This window comes from Epinephelus fuscoguttatus, linkage group LG2 (genome assembly GCF_011397635.1).
Source record: "Epinephelus fuscoguttatus linkage group LG2, E.fuscoguttatus.final_Chr_v1".
In the NCBI taxonomy this organism is placed as follows: Eukaryota; Metazoa; Chordata; class Actinopteri; order Perciformes; family Serranidae; genus Epinephelus; species Epinephelus fuscoguttatus.
Genome location: NC_064753.1, coordinates 52,018,322 through 52,038,321, shown reverse-complemented (window position 1 = coordinate 52,038,321; position 20,000 = coordinate 52,018,322). Strand labels below are relative to the sequence as shown.

Sequence of the window (20,000 nt, the reverse complement as noted above, 5' to 3'; positions counted from 1 at the left end):
GTGTTAAATGTTACAAAAAAAAATGCTAATTTCAATCAAAATCACTTCTCTCTTCTGAATTTTCCTACTCATCTTTTACGGTCTGTTTACGTCTATCATTACTTCTGCCGTCTGTCATGGCACTGTCACGTGATCATGTGACGTATGTGCAAAGGGTGAATTCATTCAGGGTTGCTACACAGACACACGCCACACCAGGTGACAAACCCCCTCCTCACCATGCTGGCTGTGTTTACAACGTAGGACTGTTGGGGCGGGTGTAAATCCAAACAAACCAATCACATCTTGTCTTTTGACAACTGACAAGTTGCTCAACCTCACACACCTCATCCCTCTCCTCGCATCACTGCGCCGCATTACCTTTCTCCTTCAGCAGCTCTCTCCACCTGGGAAAGGCTACCCCGATGTTGACTGTCGTTTTTTGAATTCACCGGTCACGTTGCCTTTTTGATTCCCTTTTGAGCTTTCTTGGCGACGAGGATTCCGTCTCCCGTGATGCTGCATGTGCATGATCCTGCATTATGCTCAAAGAGTGGGACTGTGTTATGCTGCAGTAGTGCCGGGGTCGTAGCGAAGCGCCTCTTGCTCCTCTTGCTCCTCTCCTTCGGCTTCTCAGTCACGCAGCGCTGGCTCTCAACAAAAACGCAGAAGGCGGGGCTTTTCCCTGATAGTGCTATATGTCCCTTGCTGGCGGATGTATTCTCAAGATGGTGAAACGTTAAGGAACCCCCCAGACGACTTACCCATACAATGTAAGAACAAATCTGAAGTTCTCCTTTTAGGAGAATAAGTCAGATTATTGGTGGAGGTAATGATACACCAATGATGACATGTTTATGAATGCAGACATCGATTTTTGCCAATAAACAACTGAAAATGTTTCACACTGTCCCTTTAAAGAAAGGAGAGATTCTCTGTAAAGGTGCAGTTACAGTTACAGGATACAGTTAGTTTACTGATCTAAATGGCATTTCTGAGAAGTTTCAGTCTGGTTTCAAGCTACGCCATAGCACAGAAACGGCGCTTTTAAGAATTTTAAATGACCTTCTTTTAACAGTTGACACTGGTAACGCTGCTGTTCTGGTCCTTCCGGATCTGACAGCTGCTTTTGATACAGTCGATCACAATATTCTCCTGTCACGCTTAAATACATGTGTGGGCATTAGGGGTACTGTTCTGAAGTTCGATCCTACCTCTCAGATAGAAGCTTTTCTGTCCAGCTGGGCCAGTATTCTTCGGCCACTTCCCCCCTGAGCTGTGGGGTGCCTCAGGGTTCCATTTTGGGCCCTCTACTTTTTTTAATATACATCCTACCTTTGGGATTTTCCAGCGGACCGTTCGAGCAAGTCCGGCTTCTCCGCTGCTAACGCTGCTGCCGGGATACAGCTGAGGAGAAGCTGGCTGCACATGCTGGGACACTGCTAATGCTGCTTGCCGTGCTGCTGTAGCTCAGTCGTAACTGTAACTGATGCTGAGACTCTACTGACTGCGTGACTGGTAGACGGTGGAGGGTGGCGCAACAGGCCAAAACACAAACTCAAAACATAAACATCATTTTGAGATGCAAATATTCTGGCCGTACTATTGTTGTCGGTGAGATCAGTATGTTATATGAACATTATTCCTTAGTCTCTGTGACATATTAGGAGGATTTTACGACTATTTGCTTTAGATTTCTTACATATAGCTCCTTTAATTGTTTTTAAATGTTTAAATGGTTTGGTACCATTTTATTTATCAGAGCCTGTTCAGCCTCACAGTACTACCAGGGCACTTAGTTCGTCAAACCAGCTGCTCCTGGAAGTACCGTTCAATTCATGCTAGGCGAGTATTCTCGGCTCTTTCTTTCTTACTTTCTATTTTATTCTAACTTTGTTCTAAATTGATTTCTTATTACTGTTTTATTTATTACTATATTTGTACTTGATTATTTATATTGTATCTTAGTAACTTTGCACTTTGGTCAACTGAGGTTGTTTTTTTAAATGTGCTTTATAAATAAACTTTGACTTGACTTGACTTGACTAGTTACAGTTACTGTTACAGTTAGTTATAGTTACAGTTCTTGAATGTAGATGATAGAGCATTAACGACTTTGATTTTTTTCAGGTCGACTTATCTGTCAATAAAGTCGAAGTTGAGTCGACAAGTCATTTGATGACGTCATCACATTGACAAGGCGGAGGAAAGTGAAGTATCTCCACACATGTGATGTGTGTCTGTCAGGCCCAAACATACTCGGGCGGAACATACGTGGAACGGACTATGCAGAGGTCCGCGCGGACTCAAAGCGGACGTCCGCAAGCCCTGTGCATGCAAAGCTCAGATTTTACGACCGGGCAGACTCCGCTCCGCGCACCAGTGACTGCTCGGCATGTATTTTTCACATCCCGGGGATTTTTCACGGACATTTCTACAGGAAATTACAACGCGGAAGCGCACTCAACTATGAAAGCCCGAATGACTGCGGACATTCCTTGCGGAGTCTGCTCTGCTTAAGTATCAGTGTAAGCCAATCAGAGGCAGCGATTGCATTCCGTACACAAGCACAGACAGAGAGAGAGAGAGAGGGAAAAAACACACGACTTGTCGACTCCTCCTGGGGGGTGTCGACTTGTGCCACTGACGTCGACAAATCGGCTTTTCTGTTAATGCTCTAGTAGATGAGTCAATATACTCCGACTGACTCCGCCCACTGACACCTTAACGTCATCGTCACAGTACTGTGAGTGTTACAGAATAAAAGCCTTGTGATAACAAACAAAGTTCTTCTGTCCACAGAGACGCTGTCAGAAGGCTTTTATTTTGAAACACAAACAGAAAGTGTTGAGTTAAAAATAAATATTTGGATTGTTTAAATCTGAACTGTGGTTAAAGGCGGTGTGATGTCATCATGATCATAGAAACACCATCTTTACTGTCTGTCTCTGTTGAAACGCATCACGGAGGAACAACAGGCGAGACTGAGCAGCGCCGCTCACACAGGCAGCCTCAAAAGAAGATAAGGGAGCTGACTCAGCGCCTGGCGGCTGGACCTCCATCTGTAGACCTCCTCACAGCTCATGTGTTCACCAGGTGTAAGAGTGGGTGTGGAGGTCAGGTAACATCACCTGGTGACAGAGGAGGCAGAGCTGGTGTGGGAGGGGGAGGAGTCAGAGTCAGTATTCAGTTCACTGAAACTGATCAGCAAACAAAGTGCTCTGAACTTCTGGGTGTCAGAGCCACTTCCTGTTCACACCGTGCACCACCAACATGGATGACATCACCGTCGCCATGGTAACAGTGTTAGAGAGCGGTACTCAGAGAACAACCTGCTGTCGTACCATCAGACAACAGAGTGGCCTTGGTCGTCTTTAGCTCACTTCCACAGTACAACGGGATAAACAAACAGCTATTGTTGTTGTTGTTGTTGTGCAGTATATAAAGGGACTGATGGGGCCGTGGGTGGAGCAGCTCTGACAGAGGCTCCGCCCTCTTTCCCTGCAGGTGTTCTGGGTGAAAGGAGTCGGACAGGTGTGAGGTCACTCTGTCCAAAAGGTCTTTATGTCCCATCTCTGGGATGTCTGGGGACACAGCGTCTGAGTGGACCATGTCCAAACAGTTACAGTAAGAGGACAGACGGTGTCTGCCATGTCTCCTCAGCAGTAGTGATAGACAGAGACAGAGGACGGTCAGAGTCAGAGGACGAACAGAGTCAGAGGACGAACAGAGACAGAGGACGGTCAGAGTCAGAGGACGAACAGAGTCAGAGGACGAACAGAGACAGAGGACGGTCAGAGTCAGAGGACGAACAGAGACAGAGGACGACCAGAGACAGAGGACGGACATAGACAGAGGAAGAACAGAGACAGAGGACGGACAGAGACAGAGGACGGACAGAGACAGAGGACGGACAGCTGCTGAGGCTGATAAAGGCGGAGGATGTTCAGTCGGCCTCCAAAACGTTCTTCAGAGGAACATCTAGAACCCAAAGGAGAACCACAGAACCGACCAGACCTAAGAAACCTTAGGAGGACGTCTGCTGTCCCTAGACCAGAATTAACGGTGGACAATGAGTAGATGGACAGTTGTGTCCATGTGTGGCGGACATGTGTCCACTCTCCTGTCTGAGCTGTGATTGGCTGATCTGGTGATGGAGCTGTGGTGACAGGACAGACTGTCTCTGAGGACACCAGGGACAAACAGGAAGGATCAAACATCACTCACTGGCTCCAGGGACGACCAGCAGGTACAGACCGTCCAACGTGGCGACCACCGCGTCGTTATAGAGATTCTTCCACGGAATCTTCAACGTCAGCTTTCCTGAAAACACAAACAGGAAGTCCACAGACGGCAGCTGTTACATCATCAGGTTAGATATTTGTCCTACAGACACAAACAGGAAGTCCACAGACGGCAGCTGTTACATCATCAGGTTAGATATTTGTCCTACAGACACAAACAGGAAGTCCACAGACGGCAGCTGTTACATCATCATTCTGTGTTCTGACATCACACTGACAGAACTCACCGATCTGTCCGGCCTTCACTTTGAACGGAACATCAAACTCACTCTGAAACACAAACACAGATTATTGATTAGTGATCAGAGTCTTATTGATCTAAAGATCCTGTCGTTAACAGAACTGTTCTCATTGGTGCTTCTGTACTTCCTCTTGGAATGATCCTCAGCTGACAGGAAGTGATGAGGGACCAAACCTAACGCCATGGCAACAGAGTGTAAACTGAACTACACAAAACAGACGTTAAAGACGTCTCTCTGGACTCTGACATGTTCTGAATCTGACCTATCAGAGACACTCTGTGGGATGACATCAGAGGGAGGGGGCGGGGCCTCAGACTTACCAGAGCGTTCTCCTTCACTCTCAGGTTCTCCAGAACAACATTTCCTGCAGAGACACAGAACACACAACTGTAAACAACTTCCTGTTTGTCCTCCAGCTGACACTGACCAGCCAATCACATCTACAATAACCAGCGGAGCTATTGATCAGTGATCGACCGATGAATAATAACCAGTGCAGCTATTGATCAGTGATCGACCGATGAATAACAACCAGTGCAGCTATTGATCAGTGATCGACCGATGAATAATAACCAGCGGAGCTATTGATCAGTGATCGACCGATGAATAATAACCAGTGCAGCTATTGATCAGTGATCGATCGATGAATAATAACCAGTGGAGCTATTGATCAGTGATCGATCGATGAATAATAACCAGCGGAGCTATTGATCAGTGATCAATTGATGAATAATAACCAGTGTCGTAGCTCCTGATCAGTCCCTCCCATACTGGTCAAACTGGTCCGAACACTCTGAGATTATTTATAGCTGTCAGCTAATTGGTCGAGCCTGTCTGTCAGCTTTCTGTATCTCAGGTATGATTGTCTCCACCTAACAGGTGTGACAGGTCAACAGGTATGAGGAAGCTCCAGTGATGTCATCACACCAACAACATGCCAACACTTTATATGAAACAAGATTCAGCTGCTGTCAGCTGATCTCATGTCAGAGGTCAGAGGTTCAGAGGACGGACACAAACACTTAAAGGCATCATGGTGTTGATGTGTTTCTTTTAATGACAGCTGTCAATATAACAGCTGAACAATTATTTACACTGTACACTGAACTAAACATGGAACATTTCTTCTTCTTCATCTTCACCACCTGTTAAAAAAACGTTTTTGGTTTTTTTTTTCCAGGTGGTTGACGCGCGCTCTCTGTCCGCTGGTGGGAGTGTGCTCACCTGTGTGTGCGCACATGTGTGTGTGTGCGCATTTGTGTGTGTGTGTGTGTGTGTGTGCATTTGTGAGAGTGTGTGTGTGTGTGCATTTATGTGTGCGCACATGTGTCGGTGTGTATGTGTGTGTGTGTGTGTGTGTGTGTGTGCATTTGTGAGTGTGTGTGTGTGTGCGTGTGCATTTGTGAGAGTGTGTGTGTGTGTGCATTTGTGAGAATGCGTGTGTGTGTGTGTGTGTGTGTGTGCGCGCGCACATCGGAGTGGAACTCCACCATGCGTGAGAGCAGAAGAGAATTGTAAAGGCGCTCATGTAGAGCAGATGACGTGGCGTGGTGCAGATAAGATCAATAACATAAAGTATAGAGCTGCTCTGCGGGAAAGGTAACCTTAGAGGACTTCGGTTGTGATGCTCCTGTTATGATGGCAGGGGAAACGCTGAGTCATTCATGTTATAATGTTTGTTTCCATGGTAACATGAGTGTCTGTGAGTGTTGTTAGTGTGTTAGTGTGTGTGTGTGTGTGTGTGTGTGTGTGTGTGTGTGTTACTCTCATTATCTCATAATGACAAAAATCACGAGGGCTTTACGGGAAACACATGGTGTGTGTGTGTGTGTGTGTGTGTGTGTGTGTGTGTGTTTCATTAACCCTGTTTAGTGTGTGGACGGTGTGACACACTGATATGGGTCAGAAACACCGACACCTGCACTAATGAACCAAAGCTCACCGTCATGCCTCCACTCTCACTGTGTTTGGAGGAGACATGGCGGGGACAGCAGGTGAATAAACCCGGAACACAAACTGATCAGTGTGTTGTGTTTGCGCCGATGTGACACACAGAACCTAGTGTTTAACCTGATGTAAACACACATGTTATCAGACCTGCTGACATCAGTTTACACAGGAAGGAGTCTTAAATTACGATATTTCTGAACGGACTCTGGTCCCGTCACTGTCACCGCGGTAGCTACTAGCTAAAGTTAGCCGCTGAGCTCACCTCCCCAGATCCCGATCTTCAGCTGGGACTTGTCCAGGTTCTCCACGTAGTCTCCGATGAACCTGTTGAGCAGGTCGCTAACAAGAGACTCGAAGACCATGTCTGAGAGCTCTGGGTCGGACCCTGCTGTCGGGTCACCGTCTGTCTTCACCTGATTTCCGGTTCTGATGAGCAGCAGTCACGGATCGACTCTCTCTGGGATCGACTGCTGTGTTCGATCGATTAGTGCTGTCTGTGTGTTGATTACAAACGGTGAGCGAAGGAGAGGGTCGATCGGTCAGCTGATGGAGGAAGTGACTGTTTATTATCTCTGTCATCACGTGACGGCGGTGAAACGTCAGGGAACAACAACATGATGTCAGTGAAGAAAGACAACACGCACTCTCAAAAAAGAAGAAACAAGTCTGGAGGTGCTGCTCGGCCACAGAGCAACAGTATAAACAAGAAAAGGCCAGCAACACTCGGTGTCCTTCGTTACAAACTTTTAATACCTCACTGGTACAGGAGATCAAACACACAGACCGGTTTGGACAAGTGTCTTCCTCAGTGTGTGTGAAATGACAGAAAACAGGGTGAGACATGCAAAAATAACCTGCATTCCCAATCTCACAGCTGCATGGCATTAGACAATCACCAGAGCACCAAGCAGAATCGTGATAATCATAGAAAATCATCTCATAGAAGAGAAAAAAGAAAAAAGTACAAAACATGGATCAGTAGGTATTAAATACACCAATATCGAGAAAACATATCTACAATATAAAGTGCCTAAGAGTAATAAAGTAATAAAGTGCCACAGGTCAAAGCAGTAGAACATGGTAAATGGACCTGCATTTGTACAGCGCCTTTCTAGTCATCTAGTTACCACTCAAAGCGCTTTTTACACTGCGAGTCACGTTCACTCATTCACACACACATTCATACACTGGTGGCCGAGGCTACCATACAAGGTGCCACCTGCTACTCAGTTTTAACACACTCACACACCGATGGAACAGCCATGAAGGGAGCCATTGGGTTCAGTATCTTGCTCAAGGGTACTTCGACATGCAGCCTGGAAGAGCCTGGGATCAAACCGCTGATCTTTCGATTGGTGGACAACCCACTCTACCTCTGAGCCACAGCCGCCCCTCATCATAATAGTAATATGATTATAATATATATAAATAATATAACTGACCTGTGGCACTTTTTATATATTTTTACTGTACCATTTGCTGCCAGGCAGTATTTTGTATATATTTATATTTTTTTGGGTGTACTCAGAAAATATTTATTACTCTTAGGCACTTTATATTGTAGATATGTTTTCTCGATATTGGTGTATTTAATACCTACTGATCCATGTTTTGTACTTTTTTCTTTTTTCTCTTCTATGAGATGATTTTCTATGATTATCACGATTCTGCTTGGTGCTCTGGTGATTGTCTAATGCCATGCAGCTGTGAGATTGGGAATGCAGGTTATTTTTGCATGTCTCACCCTGTTTTCTGTCATTTCACACACACTGAGGAAGACACTTGTCCAAACCGGTCTGTGTGTTTGATCGCCTGTACCAGTGAGGTATTAAAAGTTTGTAACGAAGGACGGCGAGTGTTGCTGGCTTTTTCTTGTTTATAACAACAACATGATGACATGAATAACCAAAACTTGTGACCTGACGTCACCTCATGTTTCCATGTTTGTATCTAACGACTGTTTTCATTAAAGATGATTCTGCTCAGTAATCAATGAATCCTCTGATTAACAAATCATCAGTGAACCATGAAACATGTAGTCATAGCACAAGGTGATCAATAATCAATAATTGTCTTGTTTTGTCAGATGAGCAGCTGCAGAGAGTTAACATGGATGTGAACATAATGTAATTATTGATGAATAAATGAGTCGATGACTCTGCAGCTGGTGAAAGACTGATTTTCTATCCTGATAGATCAATAACACATCAGCAGCTATAATTTTCTGTATCAATAATCTGAAGGTTTCATTGGAATTAATCATTTGTCAGAGAGTCTACAGACGTGTCCCATCATGTCCCGTCATCTACACACACGTTTGTTAATATTTCTGATGTGTAAAATCAATTCACACATTTATTCACAGAAACAGATAAAAAGGGAAGTTCATGAATGGTTCGTAAGAAATAAGAGAGATGTGAGACGGGACACTCTGATGAGCTGTCGAAAGTTTGAGATCAGGGACCAAACTGTGTTTATGAATACGTCGTTGACATTTAAGGAAAGAAAGTGCAAGTAACATACAGTGAAATTTATAACCTACAGAACTCCTGAGACCGAGCAAACACCTGGAGACTAAACTAACCTGACGCTAATGACTAAATGGTCCCAGCACATTTATTCCATCAGTCTGAACACTGGTTTCACAGATGAGATAATAAAAATAGAAACACATGGCAGCACAGCATAAACAGATCTGAGTGTAACTGGTTTAGAAGTCACCGGCTGTTCAAAGTGTTCATGCTTTAACATATTTGTAGGTACTGCTGCTGCAGACTCTTTTTGAAAACAGACACAGATAGAAACATTTTTACACAGTTATCAGTCTCGTTCCACCTGCAGACCTCTGCACACTCTGTACAGTCTGCACACTCTTTACACTCTGCACACTCTGTACAGTCTGCACACTCTTTACACTCTGCACACTCTGTACAGTCTGCACACTCTTTACACTCTGCACACTCTGTACAGTCTGCACACTCTGTACGCTCTGCACACTCTGTACAGTCTGCACACTCTTTACACTCTGCACACTCTGTACGCTCTGTACAGTCTGCACACTCTTTACACTCTGCACACTCTGTACGCTCTGCACACTCTTTACACTCTTTACACTCTGTACAGTCTGCACACTCTTTACACTCTGTACAGTCTGCACACTCTTTACACTCTGCACACTTTTTGCACTCTTTACACTCTGTACACTGTACACTCTGTACAGTCTGTACACTCTGCACACTCTTTGCACTCTTTACACTCTGTACACTGTACACTCTTTACACTCTGTACACTCTGCACACTCTGTACACTCTGCACACTCTGCACACTCTGTACAGTCTGCACACTCTACACACTCTTTACACTCTGCACACTGTACACTCTGTACACTCTGCACACTCTTTACACTCTGCACACTCTGCACACTCTGTACAGTCTGCACACTCTACACACTCTTTACACTCTGTACACTGTACACTCTGCGCACTCTTTACAGTCTGTACACTCTGCACACTCTGCACACTTTACATTCTGCACACACTCTTTACACTCTGTACACTCTGTACACTCTTTACACTCTGCACACTCTGTACAGTCTGCACACTCTCCACGCTCTTTACACTCTTTACACTCTGTACACTCTGTACACTCTGCACACTCTTTACACTCTGCACACTCTGCAACTCTTTACACTCTGCACACTCTGCACACTTTACACTCTGTACAGTCTGCACACTCTACACACTCTTTACACTCTGTACACTGTACACTCTGCGCACTCTTTACAGTCTGTACACTCTGTACACTCTTTACACTCTGCACACTCTGTACAGTCTGCACACTCTCCACGCTCTTTACACTCTTTACACTCTGTACACTCTACACACTCTTTACACTCTTTACACTCTGCACGCTCTGCACACTCTTCACACTCTTTACACTCTGTACACTCTGTACACTCTGCACACTCTTTACACTCTTTACACTCTGCACGCTCTACACACTCTTCACACTCTTTACACTCTGTACACTCTGTACACTCTGCACACTCTTTACACTCTGCACACTCTACACACTCTTCACACTCTTTACACTCTGTACACTCTGTACACTCTGCACACTCTTTACACTCTTTACACTCTGCACACTCTTTACACTCTTTACACTCTGCACGCTCTACACACTCTTCACACTCTTTACACTCTGTACACTCTGTACACTCTGTACACTCTGCACACTCTTTACACTCTTTACACTCTGCACGCTCTACACACTCTTCACACTCTTTACACTCTGTACACTCTGTACACTCTGCACACTCTTTACACTCTGCACACTCTGCAACTCTTTACACTCTGCACACTCTGCACACTTTAGACTCTGCACACACTCTTTACACTCTGTACACTCTGCACACTCTGCGCACTTTACACTCTGCACACACTCTTTACACTCTGCGCACTTTACACTCTGCACACACTCTTTACACTCTGAGCACTCTGTGCACTCTTCACACTCTGCCAGATGCCTCCTGCTGCTGCTGCCATCATTAGTCATTAGTCATACTTCTACTGTTATTATACACATATGACTATTGTCACACATGTATACTGCCAGATATTAATACATACTTTCAACATATTGTACCACAGTAGCCAGAACTATAACTATAATATTATTACTTTCAATAATGTTGTTGTAAGATACTGTCATTACCTGCATCTCTCTCTCTCTCTCTCTCTCTCTCTCTCTCTCTGTCTCATTGTGTCATGTGGATTACTGTTAATTTATCATGCTGATCTGTTCTGTACGACATCTATTGCACGTCTGTCCGTCCTGGAAGAGGGATCCCTCCTCAGTTGCTCTTCCTGAGGTTTCTACCGTTTTTTCCCTGTTAAAGGGTTTTTTGGGGAGTTTTTCCTGATCAGCTGTGAGGGTCATAAGGACAGAGGGATGTCGTATGCTGTAAAGCCCTGTGAGGCAAATTGTGATTTGTGATATTGGGCTTTATAAATAAAATTGATTGATTGATTGGTTGATTACACTCAGAGAGCTTCAGAGGATCGTACCTATGACAGAGAGGGTCAGTGGGAGTGCTTACCTCGGATCAGGATACGATATATATAGCTGTTTTCTGTAGATTCTGTGATTTCATCAGATAACATGGAGAGGTGTTTCACCATGAAACATTACAGTCATTTATTTGAGGCTCCAATTAAGACATGTCTGAGGTTAAAGGTGCTTTACGTGACTAGAGTCAGCTTAAAAATAAGTCATCGTATTTGGACAGTTTCTTTGTCAGTTCATCAAAATGATACCTGAAGCTTAAAAATTCTTCAGTATGTGTCCCCAGGAATTTGGTGGAATTCAGTCTGTCAGTGACCTGAATATTTATTCTGATACAAACATGTTCATGTTTTTTTCTTTATTTCCACTGGATCGAAAAATAATGAAGCTCGTCTGCCTGATACTGGAGGATCATTTGTTGCATTTAAACCTTGAACCCACCTTCATATCCACCTCCATCAGTTCTTTGTTTAAAATGTTTTTTAGATTATTCAGATTTTTATGAGATGAAAAGAAATTTGTATCATCAGCCAATAAAACTTTGTGTAGACTGCAGGAGGAATTCATAAAATCATTGATACACAGTGTGAAGAGGAGCGGCACCAGTCATCACAATCATATAAACTAAAATACACACTGACTTTAAACACATGTAACTTCCTGTGTAAGCAGGATGTTTAATGTCAGATAAAATGTCACAGGTTTTACAAACATTTAAATATGTTACATGTGAAGTCAGATTTATGTATTTGTGGATCCATTTTTTACAGGTGAAGCTGTTTGAGTGTTACAGGGTGAACTGTTCAGCAGTGACACACCTGATTGGTCAAATGTACATTTGTAATGTTGAGTATTATAATAGGGTTGCCAACTTTTCAAGAAACCTTGGAGTGAGATTCAGCAGGGCCGACCACAATTTTGTTGTTTAAGCCGACACATAAAATGTTTGTTTGTCAACTGATTTGGTAGATGCGATCCTGATCCCCTGCATCCTAACGGATTTTTGGGGCGCCTGCTGGAGATAGATAGGGCCTAATACCTAACATACCAATACCATACAGAGAGAGACAATGGTGGTACAATGGGGGTCTGGGGGTCATCCCCCAGAAAATTTTGGATATGGTAGAAGTGATTTCCTGCATTCTGGTGGGTTTAGGAGTAGCATTCTGGAGATGGGCAATACCTACATTCATTCAAAGCCACCCTGATTTGCAGGGCCTTCACAAGTGAACCTGTATTCAGCTCAGAGTGACTGAACTTAAAACCAGAAACTAGGACTTGCCTATGTGGCGTATAGCGTATTACTTTGTAGACACAAGACCCATTTTGGATTTAAAGCAAAATAATTCATGGTTGAAATGGTTGAATATATTTTGATTAAGATTTAACTAAAATATTATTTTGGAAATAATAATATATTTTGTGTATTTTTGTAGTCTAAAGAGCATTTCATGATATATTTCTAGATTATGCAAGAGTGCCTAGACCTAGGCCATTTCATCTCATTTTTGACATTTACAAAGCTCTCCAAATGCCTTTTGACATAGCTGTAGAAATTAATCGCAAAATCACTTTTATGCTATAGATATTTTTTATCAGCCAGTTATAATCTCTCCTCACCCATGAGGACCCTGCATGATCATCCTTTCTGGCCTCTGGTCCACTGTCTCCCCCCGACCCTGCTCTTTATATTGTGGCAATAAAGATTAAACAAATATGTGCAAAGCAATAGTGAGCACAAGTTCTTTTTAAGGAGGAGTGGGTTTTTTCCAAGTATGAAACTAGCTAGCAAGCGATTAAGTACAGGTAACAATAACATTAGTATTCTTGTTAACTAGCTTAACTTGATATATTGGCATCTATTAATTAGTCATCATTTACCTAACATTATCTGCATGCAACAGCATCACTCAGCTTACATGGTTTGTTTGGAAGAAACTGTGCAAAGTTTTTTGCTTCTTGCTGGCTGGTTTGCTGAACATAGTTAACACACAGCAGGACTGCCCAGCAGCACACGTCTCGTATCTGCAATTGATTCACATCACAACAGGACAGCGTGGTCAGCTGACTGTTTTTTTGGTTGTTGTTGTTGTTGTTGTTGTTGTTGTTTTTCCCCGTTAAAGGGTTTTTTGGGGAGTTTTTCCTGATCAGCTGTGAGGGTCATAAGGACAGAGGGATGTCGTATGCTGTAAAGCCCTGTGAGGCAAACTGTGATTTGTGATATTGGGCTTTATAAATAAAATTGATTGATTGATTGATTGATTGATTGATTGACTGTGAGACTAGAGCTGCGCAGTCCAAGCAAATATGGACTGCGCACCAATCAGAGGGTAGTTTTCCACAGAAAAATTTGGCTGCACTCCATTTCACTCAGCCGGTACGCCGGTCAGGCAGAGTCTGCCCTTCTCCTCTCCCCTCTCTGAAGTCTGGCTGCAAACTTCCAACTTCTTCAACTCCGCCCACCCGGCGCGCCGGCTGTTTGAAACTAACTTAAAATACTCAGCTGCCAGTCTTTTTTTCCAGCGTTCATCACTGGCGTGAGAATTGGTTGGGCAGAGTGAGACCATGAGACAGAAGGTGAATGCATGTGTCACACGCCAGATGCGTGAGAGTTGGCAACTCTGATTACAATTCAACAAAGTTTGGTTCAGCTGTTTTTACCTGACACTCTCAGGCCTCGTCATGTGACGTGTGTGACTTCCTGTTGGTTTGTTTAGTTTAGTCCATTTCCTGTCGCAATAGATCTGTAAAAAAAAAAAAAAAAAAAACCTCTGTGTGAGGTGCACTTTACTGACCACATCAGCAGGTGGCGATGTTCCCTCACATGAGCTGACAGAACATCAGTGAGGGTTTTTGACTTCAATAATTTGTGATGTGTGATTGAAGAGTTTCCTTCATCTGTTTAATCAGTGAAATAAAGTCCAATAAAAAATAAATGTGGTGCAGTAAAGAGTTAAATACTCAGATGTGTAGATGAGGAGCAGGAAACACACACACACACACACACACACACACACACACACACACACACACACACACACTCACAGAGTGCCATTACCTCTGATATGAACTGAAGTACTGTACATGTATTTATTTGACAGTCACATGAAACTGTTTCACACATTTACACCTTCCAGGGTTCAGTTACACACAGACGGACACAGGCTGTCAGGTCTGACCAGAGCCACTGATCCATATCATCACATACAGACATATAAGAGACATAAAGGACAGTGTGTCAGTGTCCCCGCTCTGAGACAAGTTTCTTTAAGTTTCCTTCAGCCGTCTCTGTTTCAAAGACATGTGACATTTCCTCCGATCAGCAGCAGCTGTGTAGATAAAGGTGTCTGAACTTCTGAGGAGGAGAACTGTTGATCTGGATCAAGGGAACTGTCAGAGGAGCACTATGAGGAACTCCTGAACCCGACCAGTTCTGACTGGTTCTGACCAGGTGTAGATGAACTGGTCTGGTTCCAGACTGCAGCTGCTCAGATGATTTTGCTTTAGGCTTTTCACAATTAGCACTGCAGTGATGATGATGATGATGATGATGATGATAATGATGATGATGATGATTGTGATTGTGATGATGATGGTGATGGTGATGATGGTGATGATGATGGTGATGAAGAAGCTCAGCACTGACGTGCAGCAGCTCACCTGATAAACCCTGTTACTATGGTAACAGGCTGAAACAGGAAGTGTCAGCGGGTTGTTGTTGTTGAGGACGAACACGTCTGATTAGAGGTCATTTCCTGCTGATGGACTGTAATCAGTCATCTGGTCAGCTGATTGGTGCTGAGTGCAGCGGTGATGTCATCAGTGTGTCACAGTTCAGAGAATCGGCGCCATGTTTGCAGAAACGAGGATGAGGAGGACAAAGAGTTCAATGAAGCAGCTGATGGATGAAGCAGCTGATCTAATGTTCCTCAATCAAACAAGCCGACGAGGTCATTACTGAGGTAAACAACAACAAATAATAACAATAATAACAACATCAGTGGACGCCTGACAGGAAACGCTCTGATTCACCGTTTCATTAAAGAACACACAGACACTTCATATATTTATATGAACACAGAGGACAGGAAACTGATGAGACTGACTTCCTGTCATCATCATCACAGTAACTACATCGTCAGCTCAGGAAAGGATAGACATGTTTGTCCCAGAGTCTCGTTGTAAACATGGACACAAACACATGAACAGAAACGAAGCATAAAAAGGAACTGAGTATTAAAGGTGAGTCATAAAATTACACACAGGCAGAAGCTTCAGTGATCAGAGCAACGAAGGGTTAACACTGTGACACACTGAAGGTTTGAGTCGATGTCCGACATGTTGGAGCCCTGTGAAACTTTAAAGGCCTCGGTACAGTTCAGGTGAACTCCTCTGGAAACACTTTGGAGGAAACTCAGTGTCCTTGCTGTCAGTCAGCTGATTTTAGGACCAAACTGTGGTTCAGAGAGTTTGAACTTTTCCCCTCTCTGCCTGCTTCGCTCATATGAACTGGACATCCCAGAATAATCTCTGTAGGACTGTGGTGATGGAAAGGGAAACAGCTGACGAGCCACAGAAGCTGATTTGACTCTCTGCAGACAGTCTGACCTCTGGGGGGCGCTGTAGAGTCCCTTTGATAACAAGTCCTTCATCCTGACTGCCATCATCATCATCATCCTCACCTCAGCACAGTAACTGGTGAGTTTAAACCTCAGACAGACACTGAGCTGAACTCAGGTGTTCAGAGTTGGATGATGATTGGTTCTTATGATGTTGTCTCCTGTGTCTGATGAGCTGAGGACAAATGTCCACCCTGCTGGACAACAAACATTTATTCTACATTCTATAATTACTGTGTAAATGGGATCAATAGTGAGACGTGAGAGTGAATGTTTGACTGTCAGGAGAAGTCGTTGTCAGTGAAAACTGTGAAGTTTGGTCTCAAACTTGTGACTTGTTGGTTGGAGCTCTGAGGCTACACTCAGTCTGACTCTAGTTTAAACCTGTTACACACACAGCTACAGGCCAACTGTGGATCAGAGATACAGTGGGTCGTACACTAATCAGAAGATCAGTGGTTCAATCCTCAGCTCCTCCAGTGTGCATGTTGAAGTGTCCTTTGGCAGTTCCTGAACAACAAACTGCTCCTGATGGCTTATTATCAGTGTGTGAACGAGACATGAAGTATTAAAGTGCTTAGAGAAGATTAGAAAGGATCTGTACAAGTGCAGGTCCATTTACAAGGTGACAAATATATTCATATATATATATATGAATATATATATACAGTACAGGCCAAAAGTTTGGACACACCTTCTCATTCAATGCGTTTTCTTTATTTTCATGACTATTTACATTGTAGATTCTCACTGAAGGCATCAAAACTATGAATGAACACATGTGGAGTTATGTACTTAACAAAAAAAGGTGAAATAACTGAAAACATGTTTTATATTCTAGTTTCTTCAAAATAGCCACCCTTTGCTCTGATTACTGCTTTGCACACTCTTGGCATTCTCTCCATGAGCTTCAAGAGGTAGTCACCTGAAATGGTTTCCACTTCACAGGTGTGCCTTATCAGGGTTAATTAGTGGAATTTCTTGCTTTATCAATGGGGTTGGGACCATCAGTTGTGTTGTGCAGAAGTCAGGTTAATACACAGCCGACAGCCCTATTGGACAACTGTTAAAATTCATATTATGGCAAGAACCAATCAGCTAACTAAAGAAAAACGAGTGGCCATCATTACTTTAAGAAATGAAGGTCAGTCAGTCCGGAAAATTGCAAAAACTTTAAATGTGTCCCCAAGTGGAGTCGCAAAAACCATCAAGCGCTACAACTAAACTGGCACACATGAGGACCGACCCAGGAAAGGAAGACCAAGAGTCACCTCTGCTTCTGAGGATAAGTTCATCCGAGTCACCAGCCTCAGAAATCGCAAGTTAACAGCAGCTCAGATCAGAGAGCAGATGAATGCCACACAGAGTTCTAGCAGCAGACCCATCTCTAGAACAACTGTTAAGAGGAGACTGCGCGAATCAGGCCTTCATGGTCAAATAGCTGCTAGGAAACCACTGCTAAGGAGAGGCAACAAGCAGAAGAGATTTGTTTGGGCCAAGAAACACAAGGAATGGACATTAGACCAGTGGAAATCTGTGCTTTGGTCTGATGAGTCCAAATTTGAGATCTTTCCATCCATCTGATGAAGGTCACTCCCCACCCCCGTAGGTCATGTGACCTCCTCCCCTCCTTTAAATCTGCGGTCATCCCCTCAGAGAGACGAAGACGACAGTTATTTCACCTTTTTTTGTTAAGTACATAACTCCACATGTGTTCATTCATAGTTTTGATGTCTTCAGTGAGAATCTACAATGTAAATAGTCATGAAAATAAAGAAAATGCATTGAATGAGAAGGTGTGTCCAAACTTTTGGCCTGTACTATATATATATATATACATATATATATATATGTATATATATATATATAAACAAAATCACCCTCTCAGGGTGGTATCTGTATCACCCTCAAGCTCAGGTCCTCTGCCAGAGGCCTGGGAGTTTGGGGGTTCTGGCAGTATCTTAGCTGTTCTGCACACTTCTGGACTGAGGCTTCAGATGTTCCTGGAATCTGCTGGAGCCATTCTCCCAGTTTGGGGGGCACTGCGCCGAGTGCTCCTACTACCACTGGCACCATGTCAACTTTGACCTTCCACATCTGTTCCAGCTGTTCTTTCAACCCATAACACTTCTCCACCTTTTTGTGTTCCTTCTCTCTGATGTTGTTGTCGCCTGGTATTGCCACATCTTCCACCACTGCCCTCTTCTGGTGGTTGTCAAACACCACTATGTTCGGTTGGTTAGCCAGCAGCTGTTTTTTAGTCTGGAAGCTGAAGTCCCACAGGATCTTAGCCCTGTTGTTCTCCACCACCTTTGGTGGTGTGTCCCATTGGGATTTGGTTACTGGGTACAGGTCCATACTGGGTACAGATGTTCCTGTGCACTATCCCAGCCACTTGGTTGTGCCTCTCCATGTTCGCTGATCCTGCTGGTGTCTTACACCTGCCACTATGTGCTGGACCATCTAAGGGGCATCTCTGCACAGCCTGCACCTTGGACTTGGGCTGGAACCCTCCATGCATGGTGAGGAGCTTTCTTGTCTTGATATCAGTGGCTTCTGTCTCCTCCTTTGGCTAGCTTATGATCCCAGCTGGGTATCTGATGACTGGTAGTGCGTACATGTTGATGGCTCGGACCTTGTTCTGGCCATTCAGCTGACTCCTCAGGACTTGCCTTACTCTCTGGAGGTATTTGGTTGTGGTTGACTTCTTTGCGGCCTCCTCATGATTTCCATTATGATCTGTATGTTTAAGCAGGATCAAAACCAAACAAGGTGAAGCAGCCTTTAGTTTCTATGCTCCCCGCCTGTGGAACAAACTTCCGGAATATCAGAGGTCGGCTGAAACTGTCAGCTCATTTAAATCAGGTCTTTAAACATTACTATTTACTGCAGCTGACCAGTGAACTAGATATGTAACTTATGATAATCTGTAGCTATTGTTTTTATATTTGTCTGCTGTTGCTTTTGCTTTATGTTTGCTTTTTAAATGCATTTTCTGCACTGTTTTAACTATTTATTGTCTTGCTTTTAGCTTTTGTTTTTAATGATCTATTGTTCCTTTAATGTTTTATTTTAATGTATTTCTCTTGTAAAGCACATTGAATTGCCTTGTGTATGAATGGTGCTATATAAATAAAATTGCCTTGCCTTGCCTTGCAATTTGGCACAGTGGTAGAGGGTCATGGGAGGATGCCAATGAAGCAATATTACATCAATTGGCCAAAGGGGGGCGCTATAGCAACCCACTGAAATGTCAAACTTTGAATGGGCATATCTCATGCCCCGTATGTCGTATAGACATGAAACTTTGCACAGAGATGCCTCTCCTCATGAGGAACACATTTGCCTCAAGAACCCATAACTTCCGCTTATATAGATTTTCCGCCATTTTGAATTTTTTGAAAAACACTTCAAATGGATCTCTTCCTAGGAAGTTTGAGCGATCTGCATGAAACTGGGTGAACATAATCTAGGGAGCAATATCTAAAGTTCCCTCTTGGCAAAAGTTGGAAAACTGAGCTTCTATAAGGCAATGAATATTGTGGAGGGCGTGGCTCATCACATAAAGGTGTAGAACATCTCAAGGGTTTCACCCATCACCACGCAACTTTGTAGGCATATGACCACACATAATCTGAGGGGACCCCTCCATTATTGACCCCATCAAACAAAATGGGGGCGCTAGAGAGCTCATTTCTTATCTAGGCCTAACCGCCATATGGATTTTTACTAAACTTGGTAGATATGTAGAACAGGACACCTCAAGGTGACTGGAGAAATTTAACTCTAATTGGCAACTGGGTGGCGCTATAACAACAGAAAAATGCTTCAAAATGGCTAAA

The 20,000-nt window shown here is 43.6% G+C and overlaps 2 protein-coding genes across 5 annotated transcripts in view; one reads left to right on the top strand and one right to left on the bottom strand.

Annotated features, from left to right (window-relative positions):
• The window catches only part of vps13c (vacuolar protein sorting 13 homolog C), a 124,632-nt gene extending 117,682 nt beyond the window's left edge, over positions 1 to 6,950 (bottom strand). For all 4 annotated transcript variants that reach the window (XM_049594805.1, XM_049594821.1, XM_049594799.1 and 1 more), the window contains exons 1-4: positions 6,738 to 6,950; positions 4,846 to 4,889; positions 4,511 to 4,553; positions 4,207 to 4,302 (exon numbers count right to left, since the gene is read on the bottom strand). In XM_049594805.1, the coding sequence (XP_049450762.1) occupies positions 4,207 to 4,302; positions 4,511 to 4,553; positions 4,846 to 4,889; positions 6,738 to 6,837 (283 nt within the window). In that variant the 5' untranslated portion in view covers positions 6,838 to 6,950. The remainder of the gene's footprint in view (positions 1 to 4,206; positions 4,303 to 4,510; positions 4,554 to 4,845; positions 4,890 to 6,737) is intronic.
• LOC125900157 (uncharacterized) overlaps positions 1 to 20,000 on the top strand; it is a 251,790-nt gene that overhangs the window by 222,909 nt on the left and 8,881 nt on the right. The gene's annotated exons all lie outside the window — the stretch shown is intronic.